Source organism: Callorhinchus milii, unplaced genomic scaffold (genome assembly GCF_018977255.1).
Source record: "Callorhinchus milii isolate IMCB2004 unplaced genomic scaffold, IMCB_Cmil_1.0 Scaffold1, whole genome shotgun sequence".
NCBI lineage: Eukaryota > Metazoa > Chordata > Chondrichthyes > Chimaeriformes > Callorhinchidae > Callorhinchus > Callorhinchus milii.
In genome coordinates this window covers 70,139,669-70,166,028 of record NW_024704742.1, presented here as the reverse complement: position 1 = coordinate 70,166,028, position 26,360 = coordinate 70,139,669, and the positions used below count along the sequence as shown (strand labels likewise).

The window sequence follows — 26,360 nt, the reverse complement described above, 5'->3', positions numbered from 1 at the left end:
CCATTATCAGTTAGGTGAGGAATATGAATTGTGTAAAGAAATCTAATAAAGGAAACTGAATGGGAATCAGGTGAATGTACAGCTTAAATATTTTTATGGTTTATAAAGATAAGCTGTGAGTTTTATTGTGTTTATAACTGCCGATCCGAGATCTCACATTATTGTTACTCAGTAATCTTTGTTTTGCAAACTCATAATTCAATGACAACTGAAGTGACCAATAATAAATTGGTCACTTCAATTGAATTACTGTCATGAACACCTTATTATTTGTGACCATTTATCTGCTTTCCTTTACATTGTTGTGCCTTTTGTATGTGTGGTTGTGTTGGTTGAAAGCTCCAGTAAGCCTGTGAGCTATTGCAAGCTTGATGTAATGCACTGTTAGAAAGCTCTGCACATGCGTGGTAACGCAAGGTAAGATGCGTGGCTTAAGGAGCATTTTCAGTCCGAGGAGGGTATTTAATTGTAAAGGTAAATACTTCTCTTGTGTCATCAAGTCTGCAAATAAAACCAGTTGGGCAGTAAAACAGGATCATTAGTACCAGGGCGTGGGGCTTTGGGATGTCCTCCTGATGTGAAAGGTGTTACACAAATGTAATTGATTGTTGTTGTTGCGTTTCGCCAACAAAATATACATCAATTCACTTTACAGTATATTCTGTGAGGCGCTTTGAGATGTCTCGAAGACGTGATAAGGCACGATATCAAATGCAGGTTATTATTAATATTATTATTATTGGAACAATGTTGTTTTGGTGGGAAAAAAGGCTTTTAGCCGCACAGTGGGCATGACCACTGTAATATAATTCAGCAGAGAGAAAATATTTCTGGAGTCCTGTACAACAAGATTCATTTATAGAGCGCCTTTCACGTCGGGAGGACGTCCCAAGGCGCTGTACAGTTGGGTCAGGACCCGAGCAGGGGGGAAATGGTCAGGGTGAGGGAAGGGAGGGAGCGAGGAGCGGGTAGAGAGTCGAGAGGGGAGCTGAAGGCACAGTCGAAGAGAAAGGTCTTGAGACCGGCCTTGAAGGAGGAGAGGGAGGAGGCGGTGAAGGCACTGGGGGATAGAGTTCCAGAGCCTGGGGCTGAGAGGCTGAAGGCCCGGCCACCGATGGTAGGGCGGTTGGGGCGGGGGATGTGGAGCAGACCAGAGCCAGAGGAACGGAGGGTACGGGCAGGTAGGTAGGGGGACAGTAGGTCTGAGAGGTAGGAGGGAGCGAGGCCGTGAATGGCCTTGTAGGTGAGGATGAGGATCTTGAATTCGATCCTCTGGGGGATGGGGAGCCAGTGGAGGCGAGCGAGGGTGGGAGTGATGTGGTCGCGGTGTCTGGTGTGGGACAGTACATGAGCTGCAGAGTTCTGAATGACCTGCAGCTTGTGGAGGGAGGTGCGGGAAGGCCGGCGAGGAGAGAGTTCCCATAGTCCAGCCTTGAGGTGATAAAGGCGTGGACCAGAGTTTCAGCAGCGTGAGGGGTGAGGTAGTGCCGTAGTCTGGCGATGTTTCAGAGGTGATGGAAGGCGGTGCCAGTTGTGGCGCAGATATGAGGGAGAAAGGACAACTCAGGGTCGAACAGAACACCGAGGTTCCTGACTGACTTTGAGAGGTGGAGAGTGCAGCCTTGGATGCTGATGCTGTAGCTCAGTGGTTAGAGCACTCGATTTGCAAGCGAGAGACCTGAGTTCAATTCCAGGCAGAGGGCAATACCTTGGGCAAGTTTCCTTACTCCACACACCTAATAATAATCCCTCCAAAACAAAACAATAATAAATTGGTCATTTTCAATCCACGACTGTTTGTGGGACATTGCTGTGTGCAATTGGCTGCCGCGTTTCGCCCACAAATATAGTCAATTCACTTACAGTCTATTCTGTGAAGCGCTTTGAGACGTATAGAAGACGTGAAAAGCGCTATATCAAATGCAAGGATTATATTTATTATTATATGATTGGAGACTCCCTAAACCGAGGATGGGCTCATTGGTCTTAAAGGGAGCCTGTTCATCTCATGGTTGCTTCTTCGAGTTGTTTCAACATCAAAGAGGTACGTGCCTGACTCAGAGTGGAGTCCTCTGGTCACAATTGGTTTCTTGTGTTTTATACTAATTGGATGCTAACTTTTGTAGTTTGTATGTGTTTAGATTTTAGTATTCTCATTGGTCGTTTTTATCCTATTTGTCAGGAAGTACAAGTTAGGCACAGGGCTGTGAGAAAGTCCAATAAAATACTGTTGAGTTTTCTTAATTGTGCCTTTCGAGTCTGTATAAATCAGGAGGGATGGGGTATTTTCATGAGCCTACGTCACAGTACTTTAGTGCGCAAGACTCTGGCAGAAGCTTCCCTCTATCCACGGTACGGATGACATCCAACTGTACCGTGGAGTCCTGTAGCTCAGTGGTTAGAGCGCTCGTCTTGCAAGCGAGACACCTGGGTTCAATTCCAGGCAGAGCGAAACCATGGGCAAGTTTCCTTACACCACACACCTAACAATAATCCCTCCAAAACAAAACAATAATAAAAAATTGGTCATTTTCAATCCACGACTGTTTGTGGGACACTGCTGTGCCCAAGTGGCTGCCGTGTTTCGCCCACAAATATAAGCATTATTGTTGTGTTGACTCTCATTAGTGAAGTTACACTTAGAATAGGGAACTTACACTCAAGAGAGGAAGATCAAACACAGAGGCCACCTAGGTCACGGCACGGGAGACATTTCACAGGTTTCCATTAGGGTCAAGAACCGCAGCAGTACATTGAAATAAAATTAAAATAAGAAAAGTAAAACTGATACTCTGTCAAAGTTTTTAAAAAATGTAAACGAAATAAACATTCAAATAATAAAATATTTTCCTCCACAAACAGCCATGGAGTTAGTGACTAATTTTACTTGGGGTGATTGTTGGCCAGGACACTGGGACAGAGTGAAACTCACTTCTCTTTTCGAATAGTGCCACAGGATCTTTAATATCCACCTGAATAGGCAGATGGGACCTCGGTTTAACAGCTCATTCGAAGAACGGCACCTCCTGCAATGCAACAAACCCCCAGCGCTGCATTGGAGTGTCACCTAACGCTTTGCAAATCAAAGTCCCAACATGGAGCTTGCCATATCCTTTTCACTCAAGAAATGAAAGTCCTAACACTGAACCAGACTGACACACATCCATCCATACAATCCTGTATTTGCATGTAGGTGGATGAAACACCATCTACATAATAATACTTGAAAAGCCTCTTCTTATTCATTTTTTCACATAGACACATGCCAACTAAAGTTTTTCAAAAACATTAAATGTTGGCTCTTAAACAGATACTGAGATTCTTTAGTATTCAGTGTCCGACATCGCCAAACAGACTTTTCCCCCACAGGTAGGTTAACTGGACAAGTTTAAACCTTCACTTTTCCCCTAATTCTTTCAAGCCATTACCTGTTCAGTTGGCCCCAATTGCTAAGTTTCTGCTGTGTTGAGCTAGCTGGAACATAGTCATTCATTTCAACCAGTTGAGGAAAATAAGTCTTCACCACTTTAGCCAATAGAACTGCAAAAAGAGGATATTGATTATCAGTGCGCATCCCTACATAGTGAAATAACAATAACAATCCTTGCATTGGTTGTGAGGGGCGAATGGGGGGGTTGTGAGGGGGGAATCATAGCATCATAGAATTATACAGCACAGAAGGAGGCCATTCGGCCCATCGTGCCTGTGCCGGCTCTTTGAAAAGAGCTACCAATTCAATCCCAGTCCCCCGCTCTCTCCCCATAGCCCTGCAAATGTGTCCTCCCCGAATAATTATCTACTAATCATAATAATGATAAGCATTGTATTTGATACAGCGCCTCATCACGTCGGTGAGACATCTCAAAGCGCTTCACAGGATATACTGTAAAGTGAATTGACTGTACTGTGGGTGAAACACAACGCGGCGGCGGCGGCTGATTGAGCCCAAACAGCCATCCACCGAGTGACCAAACGGCAAGACCGAGAGCTGCTTCAACCTTTAACGGTGAAACCAGTTACACGGAATCAATAACTGACTTAATTGTCCAATCAATAATGAAATGAAATGGCAACGATGATCCAATTCAATCCGATTAATGACTACATTAGTTTGATGATAATTATTAAATGGTCGTTGGTGATGTGATGAGGGCTGTGAGGGGGGCCTATGAGGATCTCACCTCCGTCGCTGAAGTCCCTGGTGAGGCTCCGCTTGGCTCTGGCCAGCGGGATGGAGTCCAGCCAGGAATGAAGCTCCTCCAGCGCCTCCTGGTCCATCGCCGCGGCCTTCAAAACACCGCCGCCGCCATTGCTCCGTCTCTGTGGCAACCGCACACTTCCGGCCAGCAGCACAGCATGCCGGGAGCTGGAGTCTCCCCCCGCCCCCACCCGGCGTGCGCGCCGCAGGACTACAACTCCCAGAAGGCTGTGCGCGGAGCTCCTCCCTCCCCCTCTGCCCTTGAGCTGATGGATTGTGCTTTGGTGGGTTGGATGGTGGTTTGTTTTGGTTGGTCAGACAGTTGTTTGATCCAGAAATAATAACAGTCATCCTTGCAATTGATGTAGAGCCTCATCTCGTCGTTCAGGCATCTCAAAGCGCTTCGCGGAAAATGCTGCAAAGTGATTTGACTGCGTATTTTGTGGGAAATCGCCACAGACGGTTATGCGCACAAACAGTCGTGAATCGGGTGCCCAAATTATTACCCTCGGGGGTTAGTTGATCCACCAATCGACTAACAACCGGGTTCCTCCTTACTGCCAGGTAAACAGAGATGTACGGAGCAAGGAAACTGGCCCAAGGTTTGCCTCCCACACCCCCACCGGAAATCGAACCTGGGTCCTCTCGTTTGCAAAACTCTTTGGTTAAGTAGATGTTTCGTTAGTTGGTTTGTTTGGTTCAGTTGGCTCTTTCCTCCCACCTCTGCCACATCTCCCGCCTCATCCCAAATGCTCCTGCAACCCTTGTATATGCCTTTATTGCCTGCTGCCTTGATTTCTTGAACACTCCTCATCTCACTCGTCTCCCTGGTACCACCATCCACAAGGTCCAACTCATCCAAAACTCTGCTAACTTTTTTTTAAATACATTTGGAGGGATTATTACCCCCGGAAAGTGATCCACCAATCAACAAACAACTTACTTACTGCCAGGTAAACGGAGACGTGTGGAGTAAGGAAACTTGCCCAAAGTTAAACTTGACAAAACTGATTATAATTATCTTCAACATCAACATACACTCATCACACCAATCGCCAGGTTACGCTGATTCCTCGCCACTGAACAGATCAATTTCAAGTTCCTCAACATCACATACAAGTCCCTTCATGTTGTAACACTTCCCTACATCTCTGACCTCCTCGTATCCCACTCCTTGGCCTGCCCTTAACACTCTGCTAACACATCTCAGCCTTCTGTTGATCCTCCACTCTCTCCGCAGGAGCATCGGTAGCTTGGCTTTCAGCCACTTAGCCCCTATCCTCTAGAACTTCCTCCCTCAATCCCTCCACCTCGTCTCTCTTTATTTTTAAAACTCTACGTTTTCAACCTATATTCACCTCCCCTCCCTCATGACCCTTGCTTGAAGTCTAACCCTGCCACTGTGCAGTGCTCCGAGACACAATCTCACGTGAAGGTTGCTATATAAATGCAAGTTCTTGTGACTTTTTTTCATAGGTAGTAATAACTATCAGCTGGACTCAGTCGTTACCACTTTTATCTCTCAGTCAGAAGGTTATGGGATCAAGGTCCACGTCAGGATTTGGAGCCAGTATAGTTCCTGAGGATCTCAAATTCAAATGTAATGACTGTATCTGTAGGCAAGCATGGCAGTAAATTATTTACTGGAGTCCAAAGCATATTGGTTTGAGCACTCACGGTGGGGTCCTGTAGTATATTGATTCTCGCCTTGCAAATGAGAGGATGCGGGTTTAATTCCCGGTGGGGGGGAAACCTTAGGCAAGTTTCCTAACTCCACATGCCTCTGTTTACGTAAGTAGAAACCTGTTTCTTAGTCGATTGGCAGAGTGCTTTCTGGGGCTAATAATCCCTTAAAAAAACCTAATAATAAAAATTTGGTCACTTAATCCATGGCTGTTTGTGGAACCCTGCTGTGTGCAATTGGCTACCGCGTTTCATCCACAAAATATACAGTAAATTAACTTTACTATGTGTTCTGTGATTCGCTTTGAGATTTCACAACAATGTGATAAGGCAAGGTTTATTATTGCACAACCAGTTCCAACAAACATCCAGGACGTGAATGATTGATTTATGATGATAACATAATGAGAGCAACATTATGTAGTACTTTATGTAGCCCCCTTTTTCATGAAGGATCATGGACCCGAAACTTTGACTCACTTTCCTTTCTCTATAGATACTGTCTGACCTACTGAGTCTTCCCAGCGATTTCTGATTATGCAGCATTTACATTTTATCAGACTAATTTGAACTTTGCACAACAATTTGTATTTATATAGCATCTTTTTTTTAATAAATTAAATTTAAATCTTGAATTTGATATACCACCTTATCGCATTGTCAAGATGTCTCAAATCCCTTTACAGGATATACAGTAAAGTGAATTAACTGTATTTTGTAGCCGAAATGCGGGAGACAGTTTGCGTACAGCAATGTCCTACAAACAGCTATGGAATGAGTGACCAATTTTGTTTGAGGGATTTGTTGGCCAGAATGTCACCTCCAACAATGCAACACTCTCCCAATTAATGTAGTACTGTACTTACACTTTTGTTGCACTTTGCATAACAATGTGCACTTATATAGCATCTTTTTCTTACTGTGTCACTGCACCTTGGTACCAGGATACCATGAGAAACTCCTTCCTCTTTAGGTATATCCTGATATGTAACCACAAAAGATTACACATAATAATCCTCACAAGCAGATTTGATTCCTGGATGGGGTGAAACCTTAGGCAAGTTTCTTTACTCCACATATCTCTATTTACCTAGTAATAAGTAGGAATCCAGTTGTTAGTTGATTGGTGGATTACTTTCCAGGGGTAATAATCCTTTCAAAAAAATAAATTTTAAAAATATAGTTTGGTCACTCAATCCACAACTGCATGTGGACACTGTTGTGCACAATTGACTGCTGCGTTTCGCCCACAAAATAGACAGTCAATTAACTTTACAGTATATTCTGTGAAGCACTTTGAGACATCTCGACAAAGTGACAAGGCGCTATATCAAATCCAATGATTATCACCATAACCATTATTATTATTATTATTATTCCCATTCAGCTGCACTGGCTTCCCATCCCCTCAATGAATCGAGTCAAGATCATTCTGTAGTCCTGTAGCTCAGTGGTTAGAGCACTCGCTTTACAAGGGAGAGACCTGGGTTTGATTCCCAGGCAGGGTGAAACCTTGGGCAAGTTTCATTACTCCACACAGCTGATAATAATCCCTCAAGAAAAAAAAGCAATAATAAATTGGTCACTTCATTCCATGACTGTTTGTGGGATACTGCTGTGCGCAATTCAGGCGTTTCGCTCACAAATATATACAGTCAATTCACATTACAGTCTATTCTGTGAAGCAGTCTATTCTATAAGATGTGAAAAATGTTATATCAAATCCAAGGTTTATTATTATTATTGTCCTCTTCACGTTCAAATTCCTGCAGGGTCTCGCCACACTCTACCTTTGCAACCTCCTCAAATCACACAACCTGGCCTATAAACACAGCAATGTCCCACAGACAGTTACACCGGGAGAGAGAAATTCCCTTCTCTTTTCCAATAGTGCCATGTGATCTTCAAGGTCCACCTGAATAGGCACAGATGGGACCTTGGTTTAACATCTCATCCGAACGAAGGCACCTATGACAATGCAACACATCCCCAGCACTGCACTGGAGTGTCAGCTTAGACTATGTAATTCCAAGTTCCAATGTGGGGCTTGAACCCCACATTGCTACCAACTGAGCCAGACTTAAACACAACCTATGTGTTGCACTCACCATTTTGAACACAGGGTTACTCAGTAGACATGATGGTATGTGTCCCCTCATGCAGGATTAAGGCTCTGAATGGCTCAACAGGTGGAAGATAGAAGGAACATTAGTCCCAATTGTTGATCTTATCAGTATCTGGGGGTCATGGTGGGTTTCAGCTTGTGCTTCAACACTATCCTGAGGGATTGAGGTGAAGGGGCATCCTGGTTAATAATAATAATAATCCTTGTATTTGATATAGCGTTTTATCACATCTTCAAGATGTCTCGAAGTGCTTCACAGAATATACTGTAAAGTGAATTGACTGTATATTTTGTACATGAAATGTGACAACCAATTATGCATAGTATTGTCCCATGAACAGTCGTGGATTGAGTGACCAAATTATTATTTTCAGGACACCAGAAGAGAGAAACTCCCTTCTCTTTTCAAATAGTGCCATGGGGTATTTTTATGCTGAAAGCAGATGTCCGCCAGATAGCTGATGAGGAAACTCTGAGGCTTGTCAAGACAGCTGCTGGTTGGCGTTAACTGGAGTCCGAGTTTGTGAACACACGCTCATAACAATAGCAAAAACTTGCATTTATATAGTGCCCCTCATGAAGGGTGGAGTCCTAGAGTGCTTGACAGTGGCGGAGCACAATGCTGAGCCAGGTGTTGGGGGGGGGGGGGGGGGCTGGTAGCGAGGTGCCCGTAGGCACGATTGAATAGGAAGGTCTTCAGGCGCGACTTGAAGATGGGGAAGGAAGGGACAAGGGAGAAGGATAGAGACAGCATGTTCCAGAGTTTCAGGGCGTAATAGCTGAAAGCACGGAGGGAATGGAGGGCACGAGGGCCGGGCAGAATGTCGGAGGTAGCGGGTTGGGGGTTGGGGGTAAGCAGGTCAGAGAGGTAGGGAGGTGGCAGGATATGAAGGGATTTGAAAACAAATGTAAATATCTTGAAATCGATCTGTTTGGCAATAGGGAGCCAGTGGAGCCTGGCTAGATCGGGTGTGATGGGGATACAGAGTTTAATACAGGTGAGTATGCGGGCGGCGGAGTTTTGGACCAGTTGGATCCTGTGCATGGTGGAGCTGGGGAGACTGGCAAAGAGGGCATTTGAGAAGTTGAATTGGGAGGTGACGAACGATTGGATAAGTGTTTCGACTGCATCTGGGGTTAGATGTGTGGAGTCCTGTAGCTCAGTGGTTAGAGCCCTCGCTTTGCAAGCGAGAGACCTGAGTTCAATTTCAGGCAGAGGGCAAAACCTTGGGCAAGTTTCCTTACTCCACACACCTAATAATAATCCCTCCAAAAAACAAAACAATAATAAATTGGTCATTTTCAATCCATGACTGTTTGTGGGACATTGCTGTGCGCAATTGGCTGCCACGTTCGCCCACAAATATACAGTCAATTCACTTTACAGTATATTCTGTGAAGCGCTTTGGGACGTCTAGAAGACGTGAAAAGCGCTATATCAAATGCAAGAATTATTATTATTATTATTAAAGATGCGGTTGGAGGTGGGTAATGTGGTGGAGGGGGAGGAAGGTGGTCCTGGCCAGGTTCAGGATGTGGGGAAGGAAAGATATCTATGGGTTGAACCTGACGCCAAGATTGCGCACCGGTTCAGTAAACCTGAGAGTTAGACTGGGGAGGTTTAGGAGGTCAGAGCCGTAGGATAGAAGACGTTGATGGTAGCTACTGAGTATGACTTCCATCTTGTCGACATTGAGTTGCAGGAACTTTTTGCTCATACAGGCCCTGATGTCTACCAGACAAGCCGAGAGAACATTGATGTACCTGGAGTCACAGCTGGAGGAGGAAAGTAGATTTGTGTGTCATCCACATACAATTGGAAGTTTACCCCTTGTCTGCAGATGACATCAGCAAGAAGGAGCACATAGATGAGGAAGAAGAGGAGTCAAGGATGGAGCCCTGAAAAATAAGATAACATTTACGGGTTATGGAGGCAGCGGATGAGCCAGATGAAATGGACGGAGGGGGGGGCCTGATGCGGACCACGGGCTGCCAGTTTGGACCTGCCTGTTGTCCCTAGCATAGCACTGATCCAGACAGATTTGGTTTCCATGAGGAGTGTCAATCCCAGTGTCGAGGGTGCAAACAGTCCATTTCCCATTTAGAGTTCCGCGGAACTCACCACCTTAACAACATAACTTCGATGTTATCTCTTTGCTGATAGCTGGAGGTGGATGAATCACATGGTCACAATTGATAGCAAATTGCTTTGGGATGATGCCAAGTGTGAATTTGCTATGGTCTAAGTGACGTTGTAACAGTTCCTCGGAAAATCGATACCTCAAAATGTGGGTTGGAACGGACATCATAGGCAGCTTCAGGCTTTGAAAGGAAAAGGTATGATCTTCCACAGAAAGGTAGGGAGGTTTGAAAGGGGGTGTGTGTTAACCAGACAATCAAATAAATAGAGCAGCTTGATCATAGAGAACCAAATGTAGTCAAACGCACAAGCTTGAGGAACAAGTGGTTGGATTGAGACTTACCATAATGCTGTGGATCATCCCTGTCCTGGTGCTCTGTACTTCTCCTGAAGGTAGCTTCAAAGCTGAAACTTGCAAGTTGTGTGTGTTTGTGTGTGTGTGTGTTTGTGTGCGCGGGGTGGGGGTTGGGTGTTTGGGGTGTGCCAAGCGGTCATGGGGATGGGGGGGCTGTCAGGGGCATGAGCTGGGAAAAATTCCCCATGGGTGACAAGGGGTCTTTAACCTCCAACAGTCCAAACGCAGATGGAACCTCGACTTAATGCTACATCTGTACCGCTGTACAGAGGGATAATATTAATAATAATTATTAGTAAGTGATTACAGTGTCGGAAACAATGAACTCTATCTTGTGAGATTTAAACTTGAATAACAATTATAATAATAATGATAGCATTTGATATAGAGCCGTAAATAATAACAATTAACAATAATAATCATTAACTCCTCTCTTAACTCCCTCAACTCCCCACTGCCTCCAAACCTACCACCATCTTCTACCGCCCATGGAAGAAGATCTCCCCACAATTTCTCTCCGCTGCTCTGGAGTCCTCTGAACTCCTTCCCCTCTAGCCCACCTCCCACATCAACCCATCCTCTGTGTTTACTCTCCTCCACAGCATCCTCTCCACCACACTCAACGCCCTTACCCCCCTCACCTCCCGAACTGCCTCCTATTCCTGATCCTCACCCTGATTCACCAGCCACCTCCGCTCGCCTCAAGAGCCGGGTGCGGCTGCCTCATGCATTTGGCTCAAATCCGACCTAACCGTCCACCGGCACATCTGGCTGGACCACATCAACTTACTGCTCCGCTCTCACCTCGGCCAAATCGTCCTTTTACTCCAGGTTAATCCTGGAGGTGAGGGGCAACCCCAGGCTCCTGTTCTCCACCACCAACCGGCTCCTCCGCCCTCCCCAACTCGCCTCACAGATACTTTCCTCCGACTCCCACTGTGAGGAAATGCTGGGCTTCCTCGAGTCCACAATCGAGGTTATCTGCTCAGCTGCCACTGCCCTCCCAACTTCCACCCCCTCCCTAACACCCCCCACCACACTCCAAACACTACCCATCCATCCTTCCACACCTTTAAATCTGTCACCCCCTCCTCTGTCATCACCACTATATCCTCCATGAAGCCCACCACCTGCTCCCTGGACCCCATCCCCACCCCTCCTTAAATCGCAGCTCCACCTACTTGCCCCACTATTCGCCGACATCATCAACGTCTTCCTGTCATCTGGCACTGTTCCTTCCCCCCTCAAAACAGCCAATATCACCCTCACCTTGAAGAAACCTTCCCTCGACCTATCACAGCTATCCAGCCACTGGCCCATCTCCCACCTCCCTTTTCCGTACAAGGTCCTTGAGAGAACTGTTGCCTCCCAGCTCCACTCTTTCCTCTCCTCCCATTCCCTCCATTAACCCCTCCAATCGGGTTTCAGTGCTGCCCACAGCACGGAAACTGCTCTGGTCAAGGTCACAAATAACATCCTGACCATGTGTGACCTCTGCCTCCTCGTCCTCCTCGACCTCTCCGCCGCCTTTGATACTGTGGACCACTCAATTCTCCTCCACCGGCTCTACTCCCACCTCAACCTTCAAGGTTCTGTCCTTGACTGGTTCAGGTCCTACCTTTCACACCACCTTCACTTAGTTTCAGCAAACAGCTTCTCCTCCAGCCCCCGCACCGTCTTGTGCGGTGTTCCTCAGGGCTCTGTCCTCGTTCCCCTCCTCTTCACCCTCTACATGCTCCCCCTTGGTGACATTATCCGCAGACATGGGGTAAACTTCCACATGTATGTGGATGACACCCAACTCTACCCCTCTGCCTCCACCCTGAACTCCAGGACTACTGGCGTCCTGACCGACTGCCTGTCTGACATCAAGTCCTGGACGAGGGACAACTTTCTCCAACTCAACGTCAGCAAGGCCTCCACACCTCAGGCGCTGGCAGCATCAACCTCCACGGCTGCACACTCAATCTCACTAATCCAGTCAGGAACCTGGGTGTCTTATTTGACCCTGAACTGTCCTTTCTCCCCCACATCCGCGCCATGACCGGCACTGCCTACTACCACCTCCGCAATATTGCTAGACTCCGCCATTGCCTCACCCCTCAGGCTGCCGAAACCCTCACCCACGCATTTGTCACATCAAAGCTCGATTATGGAAATTCCCTCCTCATCGGCTTTCCCAACTCTTCCCTTCACAAGCTGCAGATCATCCAAAACTCTGCAGTTTGTGTACACCCGTGCACCAGGCTCCGTGACTCCATCACTCCCACTCTCGCCTAACTCCACTGGCTCCCCATCCCCCAGAGGATCGAATTCAAGATCATTGTCCTTATTTTCAAGGCCAGCCATACTATCGACTCGCCCAACCCACCCTACCATCGGTGGCCAGGCTTTCAGTCTTCAGTCTCCCTTCCACCTCTCTGCCTTCCCTCACCCCTACCCCACCCCTCCCCCATGCTCTGGTCCTGACCCCTGACTATCCAGCGCCTTGGGACGTCCTCTCGATGTAAAAGGCAATCTATAAATGTAATTTTGTTGTTGTTGTAGTATTATCATTGAGACATATCAAAGTGATTCACTGAATACACTGTAAACGTAAATTGACTATATTTTATGGCTGAAATGTGGCAGATAATTACGCACAGCAATGTCCCACAAGCAGTTGTAATAATGAATAATAATAATGAATAATAATAATTAACAATAATAATTACTTTGATATAGCACCACGTCTCAAAGTGTTTTGCAGGATTTACAATAACAACAACTTGATTTATGCAGCGCCTTTCAAATAAGGGGATGGGGTTGACACTGAGCAAGGGGGAAGAAGTGGTGAGTAGGGGAGTTCTTAGCCATAAAACCATTTTGTCTCAGAGTTCTGGATTGATTAAGAATTGAATAAATTCTTCAATTCAGTCCCTGGGCACAAATTGGCTGCCATGTCCTCCTACATATACATAGGTCACTGCAACATACAATGAAGGTGTTTTGACCAAGTGATCAAACACAAGGATTATTGTTATTATTGATGTGGAATTTAGAATCCGTTTTTCCACAGGGTCTATTTAAGCAAACTCTGGCAACATGGACCTTTGTATCTTTCACTCTGCACCGGCTCCTGCTGTGTCTCTGCCAAGTTCTTTGAGACGTGAGAGGCGTGATGTTAACTATTATGCTCTGTTTGTAGTTGATTGTTCATCTCACAGCGCTTACCTCCAAAAAAATAGCCACTACACTTGACAAAAATATCTCTCAAGGTGAAAAAAGATGCTTAGAATATATTCTGTGAAGCGCTTTGAGATAGCTCAACGATGTAATGAGGCATTATATCTAATGCAAGAATTATTATGATCATCATCTTTTTATAATCCTGGTTCGATGATATCTTCCAGCGCTGTGCCACCAACTGTATCAAAACGTGCACTCGGATCCATCTCAACCCTACGAAATAATAGTGCCAGAAAAGCTCAACAGAATGGCAGACCCATCAGACAGGAACAGCACAGAGGTGAGTTTAAAACTATGCTTCACCCTTGTGCGCGTTAGCCTGTAGTTTAGTGGTTAGAGCGACCAAGGGGACCTGGGCTCGATTCCCAGGCAGGGGGAAACCCTTAAGCAAGTTTCCTTACGCCACACGTCCCTGTTTACCCAGCAGAAAGTAGGAACCCGGTTGTTAGTCGATTGGTGGATCGCTTTTCCGGGTGTAATAATGCCTTAAAAAAAATAAAAATTATTTGGTCACTCATTCCACTTCTGTTTGTGGGACACTGCTGTGCATAATTGGCTGCTGTGTTTCACCCACAAAATATATAATGAATTCACTTTACAGTATATCCTGCAAAGCACTTTGAGACATCTCAAAGACATGATAAGGCATTAAATCAAATGCAATGATTATTATTATTATCCTGGCTCAGTCAGTAGCACTCTCAACTCTGTCAGAAGTTTGTGGGTTCAAGCCCCACTTTGGGACTTGGAACTCACATAGTTGAGGCTGACACTCCAATTGGAAGTAGGGGTTTCATCATCGTCGGAGGCTTCTTTCTCTGGATGAGATGCTGAACCAAGGTCCCGTCTGCCTATTCAGGTGGACGTTAAAGATCCTGAGGCATTGTTCGGAGAGAGTACGGACTTTCTCTCTCCCAGTGTCCTGACCAACAATAAAATTATCTCCCAATAAAATTAATCATTCACTTCATGGCTGTTTGTGGGATATTTCTGTGCACAAATTGGCTGCAGTGATGACTCAACAAGGCTGCTTATCATTTGTTTCTGGTTTACATTCACCTACTTCAATGTAGATTGCAGACAACAGCCGACTCCAGTACTCGGTGAGGTTTGGAGGCAGAACACATGTACTACACCTGGTCAAAGCACAGTATGTACCGCCCCTGTGTGTTTAAAGCACTGTATGATGTGTGCTTAAAGTGAGGCAGTAGAGAGCAGTAACAGTGAAAGACACTACTGTGTGTGTCTGCGCGTGTGCGCGTGTGTGCATGTGTATCCTTGTGTATGTGTATATGAATGTCTATATTTTGTCTCAAAATGAAACCATAAGTCTCATGGCCAACACTGGCATCAGTGCCAGGTATAGGGGTAAGGAACACTGCCCCTAGTTGAAGGGGAGAATATCGAGGGGGATTTATCATCTACTTTCATTCCCTCAGGGAGTTCCTGGCAGACACATACAGTGAGTCCCATTACCTGGCAGACGGCTGGTTGGTAACAGAAGCCCGCAATAACCAGGTAGGTATTCTCCTCCACACCTCCCCCTCCCACCCCGCTCTCTCTCACTCACGTTTACTCACCTCACAAGCAAGAGGACCCGGGTTCGATTCCTGGGCCAGGTGAAACCTTAGGCAAATTTCCTTCCTCCACATGCCTCTGTTTATCTAGCAGTAAGGATGATCCCGGTTATTAGTCGATTGGTGGATCGCTTTCTGGGGGTAATAATCCCTGCAAAAAAAATTTGGTCACTCAATCCACGACTGTTTGTGGGACAATTGATTGCTGCATTTTGCCAAAAAAATTACCAGGTGGGTGCTCCCTAATAATAATGAAAATTGCTTTTGATATAGCATTTTATCAAGTTATTGAGATGTCTCAAAGCGCTTCACAGGATATGCAATAAAATGGATTGACTGTGTATTTTGTGAAATGCAGCAGCCAATTGATAAATATTTTTTCAAACAATTGTTCTTGATAAATTGATTAGCTTCTTCCCCCACCCGGGGGTAACACTGAATATGGGAAATGGAAAATGGTTCTGAAGGATGGGAGGATGAGTGAATTCTTGTTTGATTTGAAGATTTGACACTTTGCTTTTCAGAATCACTGCTGTTACACAGGGGTGGTTGAGGGAGTGGAGGATTCCTCAGTGTCACTCTGTGTGTGCCATGGCCTCAGGTGAGGAGACTGGTGTGTGTGTGTGTGTGTGTGTATGATAGGGAGTATAAGAGTGTGTGAGTGTGCATATGTGTGTACGTGTGTGCGTATGTGTGTGTGACAGTGTGAGTATTATAACAGGTGAGTGTGCGCGTGTGTCTGTGTGTAAATATATGTGAGTATAAGAGCGAGTGAGTGTGGTGTCTGCATATGTGTGTGAAAATGTCTGTGTGCATGAGCTTACAAGCAAATGAGTGTGTGTGTGTAAGTGTGTACAGCAGTCTAAGTATAAGAATGAGTGAGTATGCGTGTGTAAGTATGTGTATGAGACAGTCTGAGTATAAGAGCAATTGAGTGTTAGCTTGTGTTTTTGTGCGTAAGTGTGAACATGTGTGTGGGACTGTGTGTGACAGTGAGCGTGTAACTGAATCAATGTGAAAACTATAACGGTCTCCTGCTTGTCCTTGTGCCCTCCGTTCCACCATTGGCGGTCACACTTTAAGCCACTTTAAGCCCAAAGCTCTGGAACTCTTTCTCTCAGTCCCTTCACCTTGTCCCTTCCTTCCACATCTTCAGATCATGCCTGAAGACCTTCCTCTTTGACCATGTTTATGGTCACTTCACCCCTGGCACAGTGTGGTGCTCTGGCACTGTCAAGCGCTTTGGGCGTTATATAACTACAAGTTGTTGTTGTTCAGTATGAGAGCGAATAAGAGTGTGTGTCTGCCCATGTGTGTGAGTGTGAACATGTGTGGGACTTTGTGTGACAGTGAATGAGTGTGAAGACTAATGATCTTACTCTGGGCGGGCGGGCGAGCGAATGAGAGAATGAGCGAGTAAAAGTATTTTGAGGACGTGTCTTATGATTACAGTGGATACGTGTCCATTGGGGATAAAGCATTCACCATCGACCCTGTGACTGACAACAGCCAGGAGCACAAAGTTACCAGGTCTGAGCACCTTCGTTTCAAAAGACACGTACCTCATCTTCCCAGCAACAGAATGGTGAGGGCACAGCAACACTACCCTACCCCGGGAGTATTTTTTAAGGAACTTTCGCTGGTGGAGACTGCATAATAATAATAAACCTTGCATTTGATACAGCACCTTATCACATCATCGAAACGTCTCAAGTGCTTGACAGAATGTACTATGAAATGAATTGACAATATATTTTGTGGGTCAAATCTGGCAGCCAACTGCGTACAGTAGTGTCCCACAAACAGTCGTGGATTGAGTGACCAAATTATTATCATTATTTTGAGGGGGAAGGGATTATTACCTCCAGAAAATGACCCTCCAATTGACTAACAACCAGTTTCCTACTTATTGCTAGATAAACAAGCACGTGTGGAATAAGAACATTCCATGTTCTCCACACATGCTTCTGTTCACCTAGCAGTAAGCAAAAGATTTTGCCCTGCCTGGGAATGAAGATAAAGGGGCACTTTTATCCCACATCCAGAAATACTCAAAATACATTTCTACAGATGAAGCAATGCTTCATGTATTTGTTTCAAAGCTTAGAATGATTAAAGTAATATGAAAGCAGGAATCTAATAAGTAATAATCATACAATGCAGCTCTGCCAATGCAGTGCGCCCCCCAGCACTGCGCTGGAGGCTCAGCTGAGATTGGGAGCTCCAAGTCCCCAACGTGAGGGGCTTGAACCCACAAACCTTGTGACTCAGAGGTAAGAGCACAACAGACAGAACCAGGCCGGCACTTAGAGAGTAGCAGGTTCAGGGGTCCAAAGGCAATTTCAGACGTTTAATTAATAACTGGAACAGGGTTACCAGAATGGGTGGGTGAGGACAGGACAGGACATTCATTTAAGAAACAGCTCGATGCTGTGATGGGAGAAAGATAGGGTGGGTGTTCTGGTCTCCAACAAGCTTCTGAATTTTGAAGACTGTCATTTTGTGAAAATAATATGTAAAAATAAGTGATAAACCGGAAAACAGATCCAACTATGCAGAATTCCATCCTGTTATAAACATCACAATTTTTTTGTGCACTCCTTTCTAGGGTCACAAGAATGAACTTGGCATTGAGCTGTTTCTGGTGGCTGACAGACAAGAGGTAAAACACTGAGGAGATATGACATGCTCATATCTCATTGCTCATATCTTCACCCCTTGTATCTCGCCTCTCATATCTCCCCACTCATGAGTTACCGCTTATATCTTCACTGTGGAGTCCCGTGGCGCAGTGTGTTCGGATCTGGAATGCATGGCCTGAAGCCAATTCGATTACAACTTTCAAGAGAGAAGTAATAATAATAATAATCCTTGCATTTGATATAGCGCTTTTCACGTCGGGAGGACGTCCCAAAGTGCTTCACAGAACACACTGTAAAGTGAATTGACTGTATATTTGTGGGCGAACGCGGCAGCCAATTGCGCACAGCAATGTCCCACAAACAGTCGTAGATTGAAAATGACCAATTTATTATTGTTTTTTGTTTTGGAGGGATTATTATTAGGCTCTGTGTGGAGTAAGGAAACTTGCCCAAGGTTTCGCCCTCTGCCTGGAATTGAACTCAGGTCTCTCGCTTGCAAAGCGAGTGCTCTAACCACTGAGCTACAGGACTCCACTAGATAAGTAGATAGATATTTGGGGAGGACAAGTTTGCAGGGCTATGGGGAGAGGGGAGTGGGATTGAATTGGATAGCTCTTTTCAAAGAGCCGTCACAGACATGAAGAACCGAATGGCCTCCTTCTGTGCAGTATAATTCTATGATTCTATGAATCCACGACTGTTTGTGGGACACTGCTGTGTGTAATTGGCTGCCGCGTTTCACCCACAAATTACAAAATCAATCCACTTGGTATGGATTCTGTGAAGCAATTTGAGATATCTCGATGATGTAATAAGGCGCTATATCAAATGGAAGGATTATTATTATTATTATTCACCGCTCATATCTCCATTGCACCTACTCATGCCTTGTAATGTCTTTTCACAGTTCTTGAAACACAACGAGGACCTCAAGAAAACCCAGCAGTACTTAATCAGCTTGGCCTACCACTTGCACCAGGTAATACACTGTGATGCTCGACTCAAGCTTTAAACTGAGCAGGCAGCAAACACTGGATATCTCGAACACTCACACGATCACAAGATCAGTTCAGATAGAGAAGGCCCATCAACCCACCTGATCTCATGCCTCCAGAACACCCGCCCAACCATCCTTGTTCCAGTTATAATTACCCCCTGGATAAAGAGATATTTCCTGGTGTCTGCCCTGAAATTCCCCTTAGCAATTCCCACAGTGGTTCCTTCAAGCATCACACAATTCTAAATTTTCCCAGCAGCATTGGTCTTGCTTTCACTTACTCATTTCCACCACTCGAGGTCGTCAGAGACCATTATTCCCTCACCCTCCATCGTCCCGGGGTCCTCTCTCAGGCCAAGGGGCAAACTCAAGACAAATGAAATGGGGAACTCTCAACCAGCCTCACTTTCTCTTCAAAAAAAATCTTTTTTCACTGGGGTGAAAATTTGTGATGCGTGATGTGCTGATCTCAACACTGGACTTGGGGCTTGAGAGATACAACAACAACTTGCATTTATATAGCACCCGTCATGCAGGTTAGCGTCTCAGAGCGCTTGCAATGATTTGATGTGAAATTTAAAATAAAAATTGAAATACCCTTTCTTTCTCTCTCTCTCTTTCGTTTTCTCTCTTGCTTGTGTCCTCTCTCTTCTCTCTCTCTGGATTCCTTCTTTCCTCTTTGTTTTTTGTTTATTTATTTGTTTCTTTCTTTCTGTCTTTCTTAATAATAATCCTTGCATTTGATATAACGTCTTATCACGTGGTTGAGACGTCTCAAAGAGCTTCACCGAATATAACTTGAAGTGAATTGATTATATTTTGCGGGTGAAAATGTTCCTTCTGTGTTTCTCTCTTTCTCTCTCTCTCTCTCTGTTTCTCTTTCTTTCTGTATCTCTCTGTCTTTCTCTCTCTGCCTTTCTGTCTCTATCTCTGTCCATCTCTGTCTTCCATGCTTGCTTCCTCCTTCCCTCCCTCCTTCCCTCGCTCCCTCCAGTAATGGAGGCTCTCCGTCTTTTTCAGATCTACTATTCACAGCTGAATATTAAAATCTTCCTGGTCGGGATTGAGATCTGGAACAAGGAAAACAAAGTGCCCATCAGCTATAATTCCTCCATAGCTCTTCGTGACTTCATGAGATGGAGTAGCACTGAACTGTTGCCACGGAAACACTACGACTATGCTCAGCTCATCAGGTAACTCAACAACAACTTGCAGTTATACAGCGCCCTTCACGCAGGGCAGCGTCTCGGGGCCTGACGCTGAGCCGGGAAGAGAGAGGAGATGACTGTAAGCACGGTCGAAGAGGAAGGTCCAGTTGAAAGAGGAAGCGGAGGGAAAGGCGGAGGGATTGTGAGGAAAGTGTTCCAAAGCTTCAGGATGTAATGGCTGACAGCATGGATGCCGATGGTGGATTGGAGGGGATCAGGGGCAAGCAGGAGGCCAGGGCCGGCCAAGTGGAGGCAGCGGGTGGTGGAGTGGAGTGAACGCAGGTCAGAAAGGTTCGGGAGGTGCCAGGACGTGAAAGGATTTGTAGACGAGTGAGAGGATCTTGAAATCCATCCGTTCTGTAATAGGGAGCCAGTGGAGCCTGGAGAGGACTGTTGTGATGGGGGTATGGAGTTCAGTGTGGGTGAGAATCTGGGTGGCAGGATTCTGAATCCGTTGTAGTTTATGGGTAGTGGAGCTGTGGAGACCGGCGAGGAGGGCAGTCGTGCCTGTGGGGGTGAGGGGGGGGGGGGAAAGGATGTGCTTTAAAGGGATGGGGAAATGTGGTTTAAAGAGGCAGGTAGGGATGTGTAATTTGAAGGGGTGGGGAGTGAATGCGTGGTTTAAAGGGGTAGTAAATATATAAGAACAAGAGTAGGCCATTCAGCCACCTGAGCCTGTTCCACCATTCTATAAGATCATGGCTGATCTGTACCTCAACTCCAATTACCCGCCTTTGCCCCGTATCCCTTGATACCCTGACCTAACAACAATCTATGTACCTCAGTCTTGAAAATGTGAATGGATCCAGTATCACAGCCTTTTGGGGGAGAGAGATCCAGATTCCCACTACCTTTTGTGTGAAAAATGCTTTGTGATTTCATCCCTAAAAGCCTAGCTCTAATTTTAGATTAAAATTTTTAAATTAAAAATTCAGATGTTATTTAAAGTGACGGAAGTGAAAGGGGGAGACGAGAGGGGGAGGTGCTGAGTATCCGCACACACTGAGTGCTTTTGTGGTTTGTTTCCTGCAGTGGGGTGTCGTTCAGTGAATACTCACTCGGCGAGACTTACCTGGCAAAGATGTGTACGGGGGACATGAGCGGAGGAGTGGTGAAGGTACAGCCTCCTGACATTTGTTACAAAACTGTATCTTCGTGGTTAGAGCACTCGCCTTGCAAATGAGAGGATCCGGGTTCAATTCCTGGGCAAGGCAAAACGTTATGGCGCACGCCTCTGTTTACCTAGCAGTAAGTAGGAACGCAGTTGTTAGTCGATTGGCAGATCACTTTTCCGTGGGTAATAATCCCTCCAAAAAAGTTAATAAAAAAATAGTTTGGTCACTCAATCAATGACTATTAGTAGATAATTATTTGGGTAGGACAAGTTTGCAGGGCTATGGGGAGAGAGCGGGGAGTGAGATTGATTTGGATAGCTCTTTTCAAAGAGCTGGCACAGACACGATGGACCGAATGGCCTCCTTCCATGCTGTGTAATTCTATGGTTCTATGATTCCACTTGTGGAACACTGTTATGTGCAATTGGCACTTTACAGTATATTCTGTAAAGCACTTTGAGAAGTCCCAACGTAGTGATAAGGCACTATATCAAATGCAAAGATTATTATTATTACAACAACAACGATGACGACTTGCGTTTATATAGCACCATTCATGCAAGATAGTGTCATGGAGCACTTACTCACAGTTGCTTGAGATCCTTGTTCTCACCTTTGAAATGCCCAACCTAAAACTGTGACATCCTCAAACCCTACCACCCAGCCCTTTCGCTCAGGGGCTCCAGTTTACTTACAATAATAATAATAATAATAATAATAATCCTTGCATTTTGATATAGTGCCTTATCACACCTTCGCGACACTGGGAGAGAACCTCCTTTCACTTTTCGATCAGCACCAAGGGGTCTTTAACGTCTGTCTGCACAGAGCACAGACGGAGAGCTCGGTTTAACATCTCATCAGAAGGACGGAACCTCTGGCAATACAAAGCTCCCAGTTCCTATACTGCACTAGGACATCAGGCTAGACTGTGAGCTCAAAATCCCAATGTGGGATTTGACTCCCCAAAATACTGACTCAGAGGCAAGAGTCAGACGCTATATCTAGGGCAAGGATTATTTGTTATTTATTATAACTCAAAGAGATTATAGACTCATAGAATCTTACAGCACAGAAGGAGGCCATTCGGCCCATTGTGCCTCTTGCCAGCTCTTTAAAGGAGCTATCCAACTCGTCCCACTCCCCCGCTCTTACCTCATAGCCTGGCAAATTTGCCCTTTTTAAATTCATATCCAATTCCATTTTGAAAGCTACTATCGAATCTACTTCCACCACCCTTTCAGACAGTGCATTCCAGACCACAACAACTCTGAGAAAAAAAATGTCTCCTCGTCTCCCCTCTGGTTCTTTTGCCAGTTATCTTAAATTTGTGTCCTCTGGTTACCGACCCACCCACCAGACGAAACAGTTTCTTCCTATTCACTCTATCAAAGCAACTCATAATTTTGAACACCTTTGAACACAGATTAATAATAATAATAATGCTTGCATTTGATATGGAGCCTTATCACATTGTCAAGCGCTTCACAAGATATACTGTAAAGCGGATTGACTGTATTTCTGGGCAATTAGTGAGTACAGTGAGGCCAGGGGACTGACTAAATCCTGTTGGTTTACAGGACACGAAACTCGGTAGCAGGAAAGTGGCCAACTATGTCACGCATGAAATCGGTCACAACCTGGGAATGCCTCATGACGATAAGCACTCCCATTGTCCAGCTGGCCAGGGCACTTGCTTAATGTCCAGATACAGCAGGTAAGAATGACCAGCAACGCACCCTCAATGCGATCTGATCAGATCATACTCAAGCCATAGAGTAGGCATGTAGTTACTATTTATGTAGTTACATAGAGTTACATTAGAGTTGCATAGAGTTACATACAGTTAGAGTTATATATAGGCAGGGTATCCTTGGAGCTGAACATGCTCCAAAGTGACATGGTTGGCAACGGATGGTTGGAATCGAATCAGCCCTCCGTGACGGTCTCTAATCTGGTTCCTGAACCAGGCAGGTCCATAGTATTCCAGGGCACAGCACAGCCAGCCTGGCTCATCGGCAGTACTTGGAAGGTAGACAAGTCACTGGGGCCAGGGAGTCATCCCACTCAGCAAGCCAAAGCCCTAACAGGTAGGGTGGTCCTAGCTGGACAAGCAGTGGGAAAGCTTGCCATACAATGATCTCAATGGCAAGCTATGCAGGTTTAGCTGGTTAGACTCCAGCAGTTACTTCAACACTTTGGGACCCCCAAACCTCTTGCCAACCTCTTGAATGAAGTCAGTGATAACGAGAATATTTTGCCTTTGTTTTCCTTGCAGATTGTGGGAGATCCCAATGTTCAGTGACTCCAGTAAAAACCATCTGAACAGGTTTCTGACTGACAAGAACAAGGACATCAGCTGCTTATTGGATCAACCAGACAATTGGATAGTGAGTCCAAAGTCCTCCTATTGTGAAAGGCGCTAATGTATATAACTGTAAATTTGTATTTGTATTGTCTTGTGAAGTCCCATTAGGTTTAGCACAAATGGTAATTCCTGTGAAGTCCTGTAGCATTGGTTAGAGCACTCGCTTTGCAAGTGAGCGGAACCCGGGTTCAATTCCCATTCCCAGTCTGAAACCTTAGACAAGTTTCCTTATGCCACATACCTCTGTTTACCGAGCAGTAAGTAGTAGGAACCCAATTGTTAGTCGATTGGTGGATCACTTTACAATATATTCTGTGAAGGCTTTGAGACATCTCAACGATGTGATAAGGCGCTACATCAAATGCAAGGATCATTATTATTAGTGGTAGAGGTAATTAATATTAATAGATCTGGACAGATCTTTTCATCCCATTTCCCTGCCTTTTGCAATTTGTTGTTGTTCTCTCCACATCCCTTTAAAGCCTCAATCCACAAACTAGCATTCTAATCCTCACCCTAGGGCAGTGATGATCTCGGACTAACTGACTGCCATGTTTTCTTCTCTTTAGTATTTGGGAAGAGCGTTGGAAAATGATTCAATCCTAAACTACAGAATTGGTAAATATAATTTACAATTCTCTTCATTCGCTTTTCTTTTATGACCTGCTCGCTCCCCAATCTTCTCCCTGCTAACTCTGCTCAACTAGCTCTGGCCTCCTGCATGTCCCTCATCCCTCTGTTCCATCATTGGTGACTATGCTTTCAGCCACTACGCCCTGAAACTCTGGAATACTCTTCCTCTATCACTCCACCTTGCCTCCTCCTTCCCCATCTTCAGCTCGTGGCTGAAGACCTTTTTTTTCGATCGTGTCCATGGTCATCTCCCCCTCCCCCTGGCTCGGCGTCACGCTCTACCACTGTCAAGCGCTCAGGGATGCTACTCTGCATGAGGGGCGCTTTATAAATGCAAGTTATTGTTGCTGTTCTTGTTGTTGCCCGGTGGACAATTTGAATCTTAGAGTATAAAAAGTTGCTCACAAAAATATTATGATAACACAACAATGTCAAATGTAAGGATTATTATTATTTATTACTCGTAGTAATAACAGTGTCAAATATAAGGATTAATACGATTTATTACTCATAATAATACTGACGATAATAAGCACAAAAATAATACTCACAACAATAATACTCAAAATATTAGTATTAAAAATAATCCTGATAATACTTTAATAATGCTCAAAATAAACACAATCCATAATAATCCCACATTAACCATACTCATTATGATTACACCCTTTGTAATAATACTCTCAATAACATAATAAGTGCGCTAAGACACTGTCCCTCATGAACAATTCTGAATAAAAGTTGTAATACTGCTACCAAAACTCATATTAATTCTAATGATACTAGCAATGTAGAGCCAACAACGTTAAAAAAGGCTTAATGCTGTGAAGTGTAGTGACTTGGTATTTGTAAACGTGGCAGCCATTTTGTGGCCGGCAAGATTCCCACAAACAAACGGCAGGTGAAATAATCGATTTTATCCGGAGGATTGTTGGCCAGCAGGTAACCGGGGGAAACTCTACAAATCCCTGGCTCAGTTGGTAGCACTCTCGTTTCTAACTCAAAAGGTTGTGAGTTCAAGTCAAATATCAATTCCTGGAACCCCTACAGTCTCAGCTGACACTCCAATGCAGGGTTGGAGGTGTGCTGCATTGCTTGAGATGCTGTCCTTCAGATGAGATGTTAAACCGATGTCCCATCTGTGCCTATTCAGATGAATATGTTGTTATTTGAAAAGAGAAGGTGTCCTGGCCGACAATCTCCCAGATAAAACTGGTCATTCACTCTGCAACTGTTTGTGAGAATCGGCTACTGCATTTCACCCACAAAATACAGTTAATTCACTTTACAATATATTCTGTGAAGCACTTTTCGATGTCTCAAGAAAGTGATAAGCCCGTATATCAAATGCAAGGATTATTATTAATTTTCTGTCCTTCCCTCGCTCACTAGGCATGTTGTTGTTGGGATTTCTGCTGCTGTTGATTTCTGCTGGACTGATAGTGCTGATAGCCTTTCACAAGAGTGAGCTCGAGAACAAGACAAGACCCAAGATGGTGGGATGTAATGTCTAAATCAGCCCCAGTGGGTCAGGACCACTGAGTCTGTGTGTGTTTGAGGAGCATCCTCCTTTTGCAAGAAAAAAAGGGAGCAACGAGTGCGAGGCAAGGAACCTACCTTCCGAAACCTTTCAGAAGCCTTCTTCCCTGCATCCGAGTCTACCTCTGTGCGGAACGGGAGAGATGTGAGCAAGGGTAGGGTCAGGGCACTACAGAGCACCTTTCACTATCTCCCCACAGGACTCTCCAAGCAGAACACAGGACGTTCTTTTTTTTACTCTTTTTTTCCCCCCAACCACTATGCAGGACACTGGGAGACACTCCCAACACAGTTACTACACATTACCTGCACCGTCACTACACATGGTGCTTTCGAAGCACTAGTGACTCCGCATACGGATAGGGTCTCGGCCTGGCTCGGTTGGTAGTACACTCACCTCTGAGTGAGAAGGTTAGGATTCGTGCCTCACGTCGGGACTTTGAACTCATCTAGACTGACGCTCTGGGGGGAGAGCTACATTGTTGGAGGTGCTATCTTTCAGATGAGACGTTAAACCCTGTTCCCATCTATGTCTGTTCAGATGAACAGTAA

At 45.1% G+C, this 26,360-nt stretch overlaps 2 protein-coding genes across 2 annotated transcripts in view; one reads left to right on the top strand and one right to left on the bottom strand.

Annotated features, from left to right (window-relative positions):
• LOC103188107 (sperm flagellar protein 1) overlaps positions 1 to 9,724 on the bottom strand; it is a 30,163-nt gene extending 20,439 nt beyond the window's left edge. The window contains exons 1-3 of the mRNA XM_007907958.2: positions 9,673 to 9,724; positions 4,182 to 4,409; positions 3,429 to 3,540 (exon numbers count right to left, since the gene is read on the bottom strand). Coding sequence (XP_007906149.2) covers positions 3,429 to 3,540; positions 4,182 to 4,409; positions 9,673 to 9,724 — 392 coding nt within the window. The remainder of the gene's footprint in view (positions 1 to 3,428; positions 3,541 to 4,181; positions 4,410 to 9,672) is intronic.
• A 7,690-nt stretch (positions 9,725 to 17,414) lies between these two features.
• On the top strand, positions 17,415 to 26,071 carry LOC103188110 (snake venom metalloproteinase BpirMP-like). Its single transcript, XM_007907962.2, has 9 exons — positions 17,415 to 17,423; positions 17,915 to 17,968; positions 18,856 to 18,927; positions 19,966 to 20,138; positions 21,186 to 21,270; positions 22,849 to 22,985; positions 23,547 to 23,658; positions 24,206 to 24,254; positions 25,662 to 26,071. The coding sequence occupies exons 1-9, from the start codon at positions 17,415 to 17,417 to the stop codon at positions 25,781 to 25,783; spliced, it is 813 nt and encodes a 270-aa protein (XP_007906153.1). The 3' UTR covers positions 25,784 to 26,071.
• The last annotated feature ends 289 nt before the right edge of the window (positions 26,072 to 26,360 follow it).

Bases quoted from the DNA above. Each gene is read 5' to 3' on its own strand.
- LOC103188110 (XM_007907962.2), top strand. The intron at 20,139-21,185 runs GTAACTCAACAA...TGTTTCCTGCAG, and splicing joins GACTATGCTCAGCTCATCAG to TGGGGTGTCGTTCAGTGAAT. The intron at 22,986-23,546 runs GTAAGAATGACC...TTTTCCTTGCAG, and splicing joins TTAATGTCCAGATACAGCAG to ATTGTGGGAGATCCCAATGT.